This window comes from Perna viridis, chromosome 11, assembly GCF_037379345.1.
Source record: "Perna viridis isolate PV_CMFRI_1.1 ecotype Kerala chromosome 11, ASM3737934v1, whole genome shotgun sequence".
Lineage (NCBI taxonomy): Eukaryota > Metazoa > Mollusca > Bivalvia > Mytilida > Mytilidae > Perna > Perna viridis.
In genome coordinates, this window is record NC_142455.1 from 17,483,958 (window position 1) to 17,497,345 (window position 13,388).

The 13,388-nt window shown below is 31.3% G+C and overlaps 1 protein-coding gene across 8 annotated transcripts in view; it reads right to left on the reverse strand.

The window, feature by feature from the left end:
* Positions 1-5,101: 5,101 nt before the first annotated feature.
* LOC148603168 (plexin domain-containing protein 2-like) overlaps positions 5,102-13,388 on the reverse strand; it is a 73,810-nt gene continuing 65,523 nt past the window's right edge. For all 8 annotated transcript variants that reach the window (XM_088554122.1, XM_088554121.1, XM_088554118.1 and 5 more), the window contains 2 exons: positions 13,075-13,202; positions 5,102-11,972 (listed from right to left, as the gene is read on the reverse strand). In XM_088554122.1, the coding sequence (XP_088410248.1) occupies positions 11,850-11,972; positions 13,075-13,202 (251 nt within the window). In that variant the 3' untranslated portion in view covers positions 5,102-11,849. The remainder of the gene's footprint in view (positions 11,973-13,074; positions 13,203-13,388) is intronic.

Genomic DNA, 13,388 nt, shown 5'->3' on the forward strand with positions numbered 1-13,388 from the left:
GATACATTGTATGTTATTGTTAATACATTTCTGTACTCATGAATTTAAGTAAATCAATTATTACCGGTATATGTTCGCACATTAATCCAAGTGGCATTGTTTTTTCTGTACCCCATGTTTTTTACCCCTCAATAGTAGTTTTACCTTGTAATTTGACTTAGGCGATAGTGGATACATCAATAAAGATAATAAATTTACTTTTTCACTTATAAAATTTAGAGAATATAATGTTTTTTGGGGTTTTTTTTTTGCCCTGTGCTTTAAAAGGAATTATAAATTTTCTAGTTATTGTTTATTGACCATTAAATTACACATAGTGAATTGAAATAAGGAGTGTATCAATGGTATACCAACCTAATCTCTGGCAAAAATACCCAGCCCTTAGGGTTTTCAATACATAATTTTAATCCTCTCCTTCATCCATTTTCTGTAGTCTTGTGAGCTTAAAACTATAATTTTACGTTTTTCACACATTCTTCACACAATTTCCAGTATAGGTTCACTCATTATGTTGTGTGGTTCACATTTTGCAAACTTTGCATCTGTCCTAAGTAAGGAATGATGGAAATGTGTCTCACAATTTGACAAACCAACTGGAAAGTTATGATCATATATTGGTATTTAAAACATGCTCAATGCATGCATGGCTAAGGGTTAAAAATATGAAACATCATTGGTATACATATTTGACTAACCCTTAGCCATGTATGCATGGCTAAGGGTTAGACACATGAAAAATGATTCAACAATATACAGCTGAAATGAGTTACTAATGGTTATAAATCTTCCATTTAAAACAATCCAGGAACATAGCAATTATTTCCATTATTTTCGTTTGCAGCAAATTTACTCCAAGTCCATAATTCAAAATTATTCCAGAATTCAACGATTCATTCTTGACAAGAGTATTTACCTTTAAAATAACCTGAAAGGTTTTTCAAAATACACATTTATTTTTTTTTATTTTTAAAACATTTTAAAAAACATCAGAATGATTCATAGACAGAACACAAAAAGAGACAGTAATACATATATGATTGTTACATAATATTGTCAATTTTTTCCACAGTGGTCACATTCTAAAGGGGGAGGGTTGTGCTCAAGCCGAAGTACTTTAACCCCGCCACATGTTTTGTGCCTGTTCCAAGTCAGGAATTTCTGGCCTCTTGTTTTGTTTTCACCTACAGTTTATTTTTTATGTTACTTGGGTATACTCTTTTGCTGTACCTGTGTATAGTGGCGTTTTGGGGACAGTTGCTGTCTGCCTTGTGGTATGAGGGTTTCCTCGCAGTTCATTTGGTAGCCATGGGCTGATATTTTCATCCCGGTATGCATGTTGTCTCTTTGATATATACACCATACCTATTCTCGTTATAGCTTAAGTCAGGGGTAACTTCAGCCTTTCTTGATATCGTCACTACATGCGTTTCATGGTTGTCACCGCAATTTTACTGACTAATATCAACTTTTTATTTCATAGACTGTGATGTTTTCTTTATCTTCAGTTAATGCATGTACATGTAATTGTATTTTACTATGTTAGCTTCATTCTGTATGGAGATCGTCTATGTTTAGGATACACAGCCAAATGTGCTACATTTGATAATCATATGGTGCTCGATTCATTTGCTAACAATATGATCATCATATGATATTTAACATATGATAACAATATGATTACCATATGATTCTCATATGTTCATTTTGGCTTGAAAACATATGATAATCGTGCGATAATCATATGTAAACTAAAACATATGATTTTCATATGGTGCTCGATTTATATGATAATCATATGATGCAAACCATATGATCCTTATGTGTGGCACATATACCTGGATTTTGTTGTATCTTACTTTTGACGCTTCTGTGTGTTATGTCGTTATTAGTACTTTTTTACTTTGTCTACTTTTATTAGACAACCATATAAAATCAACAGCCATGATGGGAACGTTTAGCTCGCCAGATGTTATTTTCCACAACAAGGCTGGATAATAAATAATGCAATACTTTAAAAAGTTATGATATTTCTAAAATAAATGTTGAATCCCAGTTCAGGAAGACAAAAAACCTGTTATTGTAGAAATGTAGTACCGATATTGCTACTGAGAGGGAGATATTGGTATTTAATTGCCATTAGAGAGTTCATCAATAATATATTCTTCAACGTCAACTGTTTATACTCCAGTCAATCAATAGATGATTCGCAGGGCGCGGCTTGATATGACCTTTAATTTGTTTTGTGAGGGAATGGTCCGATTTTACACATCCTTAAATTCCGGAAAAAAAAACAGTGTTTAATCCTATAATAAGCACAATCTGATAAATCAACCCCAGCCTTCCTTTTGTATTTTATGGTACTAAACAACTGTGCCAGGTTTAAAAAAAATCATTGATCCATTCTCAAATGATCAGCTAGAAATTATCGAGGGGCGAAAGTCAGGCGGGCACAACTTTTCAGAGGGTATCACATACATGTGATACCTGGTCACTTCGTGTGGCAGGGGATAGATCATCTAGAAAACATCGAGGAACGGAAAGACGGGAGAACAAACAACGTTTTAGAGGGTATCACATATATTTGATACCTGACCACCCTATGTGGCAGGTATAGAAAGCAATAAAAATAAATATACGAAAAAAATATAGATTCCCCTTCAATTTTGAGTGGATTATAATATCTCAAGATTTTTAATATGCAAGCTTCAGCGAGCTTGTTAAAAACCTTGATTATAATTATCGAGAGTGTATAAATATATAAATACATGAGAAACTGAAGCTGTATCTGTTTCTCAAATTTTAAAACACTTTCATTATTTTTTCATCTTTTTACCCGTCGAATAACCAAATCACACTGTTTTTAAATGATTTTTTGACTGATGAAATATTTGACGCAGAACAGATATTAGGTAGCTTTTAAACATCAACGCATCAAATTTTACTGATTCACAAAACTTCCGTACTATATTCTTACGAGTACTAATAATGCCAACTGCATGTGAAGCCTACAAAGTTGATGAAAGGTTGTCAAGTGCAAGGTAATGACCTTAGATGTGACCAATGAAATAAATCTGCTGCACCAGACTTTTTAATCCCTTTAGGAATTAAATTATTTTTCATTACTTTGTCGAGCGGGACGGAAATGTGTCGAAGAGTAATCAAGGGAACCAAGGTTATAGCGGTAATCAAAAGAATGTAATCCAGGGACAAAGACCAGACACGAAAAACAGAAATACACAACAAAGAACATAAAGTAAATAAAATCATACATACCAAGTAACAAAAGCAAATGAGCAACTTCGATTCCACTAAAAACTGGGAGCATGGACCAGGTGCACCGGTAAGGTAAGCGTCCTCTGCTTTTCTAGAAACACCCGCCGAGTTGCTCATAAAAAGTCAAGTCCGGGGTAGACAGACAAGGAAAGGAAACTATGAATCGTTGAATAAATCAGTTTCAGTTTTCATGGTGCTGATGGATACACCATAACGATCCACGAGTTCATGATGACGACCATAAAACTTCTGTAGTGATGACTTCAATCTTGTAGCAACATAACCTTATGATATGAACACTCCATACGCAGGAGCGGAAGGGATGTTGCCACAGATGAAAGGGAAGTTGACAATTCTGAATGAAAAGTCATCACATTTGTCGTAAAGTTTGGTCAATAGTTTTCCTTTACCATCGATTTCTAAGTGTAGGTCAAGATATGAGGCTGACTTCACAGTGTCTGTAGTATCCTTTATCATAAGTTCTTTTGGGTAGATGCGATGTATCAAATCCCCGAAATTAGGATTGTTTAAAGATAATACGTCATATACATAGTGGAAACTGAGATTGAAGGATCTAGCCAAACGATATTCTTTCTTTCTGATCAGATCAAATATAAAGTCAGCCTCATAAGAGTGAAGGAATAGGTCAGCAAGTAAAGGAGCACAATTTGTTACCATTGGAATGTCGACCGTTTGTTGAAAAACACGTTCACCACACTGGACAAATATGTTGTCGATTAAAAATTCCAGCATTTTGTAAACAACTTCCTCTGTATATTTGGAAGATGATTTGGAATTATTTCTTACAAAGTATGAGGAATCTCTACAAAGAACTATATACTTGTATCTAGGTGTACCATCTTAAAAAAAACAAAAAAACGATGTATAATGTTTTAAGTCGGGATTTTAACTGAGTATGGGGAATAGAAGTATACAGTGTTGAAAAATCATAGGGTTTAATGCTATTATATTCAGATAATAGTCTTGAACTGTTTGTCTCTAAAAGATCTTTCGAATTTTTCAGGATCCACATTGAATTAATACCACTACGGGAGTAACAAGTGTTGTGGTAGGACTGCAGACCGTCTTTGACAGTTGTGAGTATAGAAGTTAAAAGTTTTGAAAGAGGTTAGGTGGTACATTTTGCAGATCCAGCTATGAAACGTTGTTTGTATGGATTCTTGTGGAGTTTAGGAATCCAGTACATAGGCGGTAAATCACAATCATCGTCCTTGGCAGAGAGACCAAAAAGAGGATAGCATAGAATTATGGTTTTCCACAATCTCTTCTTTGGAGAGATTGGTAGCAGTATAGGTCTTATCACTGCTATTAATTTATAATATTGGATATAAAACGTTTTGCAGACAAAAACAATGTTGTTTTGTTTTGGGCTTTGTCTGCCGGTACGACAACATGTTTGTCATGTATAGTAGACATGTTTTCGCTACATCGGGGTCTTTGAAAACTGATGTAGCCTTGGCAGTCATTGACCTACTTAAAACTTTCATTCGTTTCAAAATTAAAGACTTCACGGGCTTTAACCACTCTGACAGAAAATCAAATTCTTCTTGTTCTCGTTTTATCCATTTTCTTGCATAGTCCTCTACGGCATCCATAAGAACTTTAAAGTTATAATTCCAATTTATGGAGCGTGGTTCACGGTACTTGGGACCTTTAGAAAGGATAATACGCAGAGATTCGTTTTCGACAGTGGTTAAATCTCCCGTAACGACGTGACCAGAAGGACCATATTTGAATGGAGAGGTTTTGCAAGAACAAGAGAAAGTTGGCTTTTCTGTCATTGTTGTAATGACAAATAGAGAAGACAAACGTTTTAACAAATATTGTAATGTAGATGATACCAATATAACAAGAACAAGTCAGAAAGGTGTAACACAAACAATAAATATAATTCTAAGTAAATTTAACAGAGATAAATACTTGTGTTTTGGTGGTAAAAACAAAAACTCCCTGCTTAAAAAAAAACCTTCGGAGACTAATCAAATGAAGAATATACTAACCAGATCATAAATATTGACGCACAAAAATCAATTTTTATACTATAAATGTATTTTAAGGAAGTAGACCTAGGGTAAGGGACACAACTCTGAAAATCATTGGAACGTTGTATTCAGCATTTAACATCAATCTTATGAAAGCATCTAATTAATTTGGATTAATTTTATTCTGCTTCAAATGAAAGCTTGAGAGACTTTAGTGAAATTGAATGTGATACAAACATATCACTGATTTCGTGAGTTGTGTCCCCTACCCGAGGTCTACCTCCTTAAATCATGTAGTGGATACTTCGGAGTTGTGTAAGATAAGAAAAAAAGACAATAAATTTGATATGAAATGTGAACTAGTGAACATAATATATATATATATATATTACTTTGAGTTGACCATGCGTGTTTTGGTTTACCAGTACCTATCATATCAGTTAATGTTGTTGAAGTTCGTAATGGTTACAAAATTCATGAACTCTAGTCAAATTTAACCAAAAATTGCATGATATATTTTGGTTTATTTTTTTATTTATTTTTCCAAATAGTGGAGTGCAGACATCGATTCTTTGAAATGTTTCAAAATTTGAAAGCCAAACAAAAAAGTTATACTATAGTTTCAAGATGAAGTCAAAATGAAATTCTTCTGGATTTCGTAGGCGCTTCTTTTTAAATCCTTGTCATTTTTTAATTAAGATAGATCTTGTTCCGGTGGAAGGGGAGGGAGTAGAATTTTAGAAAGTTGTTAGAGAATGCCAAATTTTATTAGAAAATGCCAAGAATAGAAATAGCTCGAAGTTATCAAATTCATTCGCCATAAAATTACCACATTCAATAACATTAACGAATTTTGAGTTCTCCAGAACTGGCATTACTAGGTCATTTGAACTGAACAATAGGTAGATACTTTGCTAATAAGTGGAAAGTTTTTGTTTGAGGTGTCAATTTAAATTACTAACTTAGCGCATTAAAAATCAAATATCTTAACAAATGAAAAAAAGAATTTCCACATCACCAAAACACCATATCAAATACATGCAATAATTTTCTAGTATGTGTATATCAGTTGAGAATATCTAAAACAAAAACTATTTCAGGAAACATGCTCATCTCAATTGTTAAATTTCACCATATCTGTTCTTTTTCTATTGATATTAACCAACCTTGATATATTTTCGCATTAAAAAAAGCTGGGAAACATTCTGTAACACTCTTTATAAAAATCAGACTGTAGGTGATTCAGTTATGTCAAAAAACGACCAAATTCACTTTAAATTTTAACTGGGAAACAGTTACAGACCACAAACTTAGTTCGTCATTTGGCTGTTCCTCTTTGCCATAAAAAATTTATAAATTGTGTATGAAATTGGTATCATTCTTGATTAGATTTCATTTGGGTGATTTAAGTGGACGATGAATGCGAGTATTTTTTATCAAAAATGCAGGTCTGAAAACAGGAAGGACTACCACTATGTAAAAAATATAGCATATACAGACAGAAAAAGCATCACTTTCTACAAGATGAATCACCTCTACCACAGGCAAGGTCTAAATTTGATATGGACTGGTACCTAAAAGAATAAAAATTTATTTCTTTGGGGAAAATCAACATTACAGTCAAATTAAAATCTGAAAACAAAAGCTACACACTCAAGTTGTTAAACGCATACCCGTGACTTTCTTAGTACAAAAAGATCAAAATATACATATAATATAACGTAATTAGTACACATAGTCATGTATATATAATATATGGTACTTCCATTCACATAATAAAAATTAACACAGCTCAAACATGTATATCACACAAAGATATAAAACTAATGAAATTGCTTACATTCATAGAAAAGTTCTTGTGATCTGAGAGTTTTGGTAAGGGAGATAATCATGCTTGTAAAACATTTATGAATATTTTCTTGTCTTTTTTTCAGTTACTGAAACAAATTATTGTGTGTATATAGTTTTACAGTATAATTAATTCATTTTATTTCAATGGTTAAGATAGTGTTAGATGCTTCTGACATTATTTAATTAAAAATCATACCGAAGTCTATTGTTTTCTATTATCCATAAAATTATAATACTTTGATTAAAAATTGTATAATTTCAATGTTTTCCATACATAATATAACAATTGCAGAATTAATCATCATCACCAGATCTATGGTTGTTAATTATCAACATTGCTCTAGTCAACATGAACGAGTTTCTACATTCATGAAGACTCATATTGACCAAGATAAAAACTGTTCTCATACAAATATCACCCAGTAATGATTTTCCTCTCAATATCAAAATTTGAATTAATTATCTGACAGAAAAATAAGAATTCAGAGAAACAACCTCTTCCCCCTTTATTCATCTGTTATGATACCTTTGCATTCCTCACACTGTGAGTAAATAAACCATGACATAATAAGGTTTGATATGAAAGAAGCATTATAAAATGGACTATTTGGATACAAGTTTGTTAGTTTCTATTTATCCAAAATACATTTTTTTTGGAAGAATAAAATATGTGCTAGAAAATATTACAGCTACATGTAATATCTTAAGGTTAAGTGAATGATTCTTCCATTTCACCTGCATGCGTTTAATTTCAATTTAGAAGTATGTATGACTTACCATCAGACTTCCTTTTTTCCTATTCATATGTGATAACTCACAAAACTGACACAAAACACTCAAAGTGAATTGAAAATGACAATACCTCATATATTAATAATAATTCGGGGTACATGAAATTTTCAATAAAAACCTGTATTCTTCTTTTTTAATAAGTTAAAGAAATTTGTAACAGCAAGAAACAGAAAAGAGTTGGTTTTCCCTTGAATGAATGACCATTATCTGAAGAATTTTCTTAAGTTGTTAATTGGAAAATTGACAAGGATATCTTCACATTCTTTCAGACATAGATATAGAATGACTGAAAGATCATTTCAACGTTTTGCCTGACTCTTGCATATACATGTTCTTTATCACTAATAATGTGTAATGCATAAAAAAATCTTTCTTTTTAGGATGAAAATGCTATGAGTGATATATACTTGCTCACAACCGAAAGTTTTGTCAATGAACAAAAGTCTTTATATGAATCAGGCAAATGGGAAAAATCTGAAACATGTATGTCAAAATCCCACTAATTTGACAATATACTTCCACTAAAGTTAATTCTCTATTTGAAATTACCACAATTTGATATTTGCATTTCTGGATATCTTTGATTTTTTTCTTTAGAATGTTAGCAGATTAAGGTTCATTACAGATTTATCTGACCATGAAATTGTCATTTGCAGTACACGTCAATGAAATTATTCCTCATTTTACAAAAATGACATGAAAAATCATGTCTACATTTCTTGATTCTTATAATTCAAATTGTCAAATTATATTGTCATAGTGGTGGTTTAATTCTGAACATATTTCGTCCACTGCCTGATTCTTACAGAGACTCCCACATAAAAGTGAGTGAAAGTTAATGAGTAATAGATTATTTTGTGAAAAAATGACATTCATAATTGCATATAAAATGAAGATATTCTGTCATGTAAATTTGCTCTAATGCAAAAGCCAGATCTATTTAAATTTTGTCAGATTCATTGATAAAAACTGTTAAATTTTGTTCTTTACTTAAAAAATGTCAAAATAAAAAATATCAAGCTTACAAGAAGAAGAATATGTCAAGTACTATCATAAGTCAGCCTCATAATGACCTTAATAAAACATATTTATATATATAAATATATATACATCTCAGAATGATGACTCGGCCAGCGGAACCTATATTCTTAAAAAGCCTAGCTGGCTGAGTGGTCTAAATGTTTTTGGCATTAATTTACAATAACTTTTAGACTGTTTCAGATTAAAATTCCAATAAAGAAATCTCCAACCTTTATATTACAACGTTTCTCAAAATAGTAAGACACACACAAAAAAAAATTCCCAAAATTGACAATTTTATCTTTAAAAGAAAACATGACTTGTTATAATGAGGTAAATATATTATATTGTAGGAATGTACAAAGCATGGACTTTATGCAGTGAATACTCTTAATCTACAGTTACAGGTCTCGATTTCACAAAATGTTGTAAGTGTAAAGTTGATCGTAAGTAATGACGTCATAAACTAAAATAGCATTCTGACGTCATGATTAACGATCAATTTCACACTTACGCCTTTTGTGAAACCGACGCCAGATCTTAAATGGCATAAACTTCCCATCTATATTATAAACAATTCAACCCATTCCTCATACTCCCTTTCCCCGAGACACAATTCAATGAGGTCAAATAACAAAATGGAAATAGCAAAATCCAAAGTAATTATACAATAAAAAAAATTCATAAGGGTAAAATCCTGATTTGAAAAAGGAAAAGTAAATCAAGTTTGATCCCTATTCCTAATAAAAAATTCTCAAATCTCAAAAAAATCTTCTTTACATTACAATTAGATCATTTTTTCTATTATGCATTTCTTCAACATTAAATCTATTGTTTTAATCAACCTAAATGCAATTTTAAAATAGAGATATACCTTTTTTTAAACAAGTTTCCCCATTCTCCCTATTCAAAATCCCTTCCTCTAAATGACCCACACCCAGATTTACCACGGATCGGGAAGTTTACTCAATTCAAGAACTGTAAAAATTATGTTTTTTTTTCAGCAGAAATTTTGTTAATGTATCATTTCGATGTTCATGATTTTTTTTTTTTTATCTCATATGGCTATAAATAGCAGTAAAAAATTAAAATAAGTAAATCAAAAACACACAACCAACTTAACATAGACAATAGTTTTTACAAAATGGCAACTAATCATTAAAGTGAATAAATTGCTTGTACTTACACCATACTATCTTGTAATATTGCAAAGTCTGTATCTAATAAAAATTATACATTGCTTTATGTGTTAAGGGAGGAATCACGATAGCTCTTGTATAAGTACTAATACATGTACATATCTTAAAGATATGATTTATGAAAGAAAAAATCATCAATATCATGTTTCCAAAACCAATGTTGTTAGCAAAGTCATAAAACACATGGACACCATCAAAATGTTCCTTCATCATGAAAGACTATTGTAAGATGATTTCGGAGTGTAAATGCGTTGACCGGTCACACATCCATTCTTAAATGAAGGCAAAGAAGAACCAGCATTTCAACCTGATATGACAGAATGATCCTAATAAAAAGTGCCCTATAGTCCAATTCATAATTAAAAGGTAAAGGGTCAAAAGGTATGATGCAGTATGTAAAATTTCATCATTTCTTAAAATAATATTGAATTAAATATAAAGTCCAAACCAAAATTTAATTTTCCTGGTATCACATGTGTTGCACATAGTCTTTTGATTCCCTTATTTGTGTAATTGATTAAATATGCATTAAGAATTCTTTTATTATGGTACTCAAAATGCCTTTTTACATAGCCTTTCAGCTTAAAGATTGTACCATGTTTTCATATTTTACCATCAAATATGGGCTTTCAGATATTCATTTTGATAAAAAAAAAAGGTCATTTGAGAATTAAGATGCTTCTGTCAATTCAAGACCTTCAACTATCATAATAAACAATACATATTTCTTGGAAAAAATTATTTCGACAACCATATTTTTTTGGCCCAAAAATAATCAAAGTTCCTCTAATAAATAAATACATTAACAAAAACAGATTCAATAGATATGTAGTCAAAATATAAGTACAAATATTTCAATGTATGAATTTTTCTAAAACAATCTACAACTAAGAATGCCTCACAAACCATTAGAAAATATAGGAGTATGTCTATTTCTACAACTGAAAATACTTGGGTTAGACTGATGTATAAAGAGGGGAAGAAAGAATAATTAACTAACTGACTGATTCCCTGTCTCAAGCTTTTATACTCAATGAACCAGACTAAACATTGAGAAAGCATACATCAACTATTATGATAGAAATGTAAGATTCAAGTTTTGAGAACTGTAAAAAATGTAAAACTTACAAGTCAAATTATATATAAACACATGACTTAAGTCATAATAAATAAGGCAAAAAATGAAAAGTCTTGTTTCCTGCTACCATTAAGAGAAAAATAGGGTAGGGAGGTAAGGAAAACATTTCCTTTTTTTTAAAAACATTTTATATTGAGTTAATGGGGGAAACAATCTAGATTTTAACTTTGCTTGAGCCAAAATGGCCATAAAATGTTACAGGTAGGCAGGGTAGCAGGAAACATACATATTAATTGTTTTGGCCTAACTAAACAAATCAGAAAAAGTTAAATAAAATATATCAGGCAAAAATAATAACAAATGTCTCAATGCACCCTACTGATAAAGAGAAACAGTTGAAAAACCAAGACTCATATTGTGTTTTTTTTTTAACATAATTCAGAATTGTGAGTAGTTTCATGGACTCATTTAATATAAATATAAAATCTGACAGCTTCAACAACCAATGTTTTAACGAATTCAACTAATAATCTCATGGTCTGTATAGTTCTACTATTTTCACAGTGACAGTTGTGCAAGATGATGTCGGTGGAATAAGGCATTTGGTAAGTTCTGGATTTTTTTCGATTGGATTCACGCTTCTGTGGTATCACCTGGAGAGGATTCTATTTTATATTTGTCTCCAGTCTCTGTTGATTTCTTCCAGAATTTAAAGTTTACTTTTGAAATTTTCTGTTTCATAACACTTGGTCGATGCTGGAAAGAAAAAAAAAAGAATTTGCAAATAAAGACCTTACAGTACAAATAAAAACATTAAATATTCTGTTAAAAAAGTATTTTAATTTTCAATTATTTCAATTTCCTTTATTTGTTTGTTTCTCTTTTTTGTGCATAATTAGTATAAGCTTATATAACACATAACAAATCTCAAATACCAAAGCATTAAAAAAATAACCTTGACTTACATGTTTGCAGTTAACAATTCGAAAATTTCAAAATGAAAATATATACTGTCAGAAAATATTGCCATGTTTTTAATAATGTAAAAAAATATAACAGACAAAAAAGCAAACAAAAAAAAAAACTTGCATTGTGGAACTTTTAATTACTGATGCAGGGATTTCCCAAAAATTCCGCTTAAATTAAAATATAATGTGGACTACAATAATAATCAAAATCACAGGAACCAGGATTCAATCAGCAATCACCAGAAACACCGGTCAAGACAAACAACCAGGCATGGCATGATTGTACATAGCCAACAAAATAATCAGAAATTGAAGAAATACAGTAAGAAAGAAGAAAATGATCTGTAAAAACAAAATTTGAAAGATTTCCTATATCAATTGAAAGAACAACAAAAGAACATGAAGGAACCACAAGAGGCTCCCAGGAGCCTGAATCGCTCACCTGGTAAAAGTTTGTCTCAAAAATCCCCACATCAGTTCTATGTAGGATACCCCAAGGAACATTAAACCCAAGTTTGGTTCCAATTGGTCAAGTAGTGTAAGAGAAGAAGAGTTTTGAACAATTGTTGAAATACATTTGTTATGTCCTAAAAAAACTCTGTGTTCATTTCTTTGGACCTACTAAATATGGTGAAGTATTTTTTGACTGGTTATAGCGTAAAAATTCTGGGGGGAAACTTTTTCCATACTTTTCTGTAGTAAAATGTTACAAAACTTTAGTGTTAATATCCCCTATTATCAACTTTCACTTGCACTCATATTGTTAAAAATATAGTTTCTATGAGGCCTACCTGAAAATTATAATAAAAAAGAAAAATTGGATAAGGAATTACATGAATCATACATTAACTTCAGCCAGATTTTAAGGCAGAGTTGTATTTAAGACAAACCTCCATTAGCCACATTCCCGAGGCAGTTGTTGGGTTCCTGTAAGCATACACTATCCAGCAAGCTATAGCCACTATCAGTATCAGTAAAACTAATACTATCCCTATTATGCCTCCTACATAGGCTGATGCTAAAAATAGAAATCATCTTCCATTAAACCATCTACATGTACTATACTTTCACATATGATAAACTATATAAAAAATGAATGTTTTCACTTTAATATGAAGTCGTTTCTTGGATGTGGACACCATTTCCTTGCAAAGAGTATGACTAGAAAGCAACCAAAGACTACAAAGTTGACAGTATATCTGAG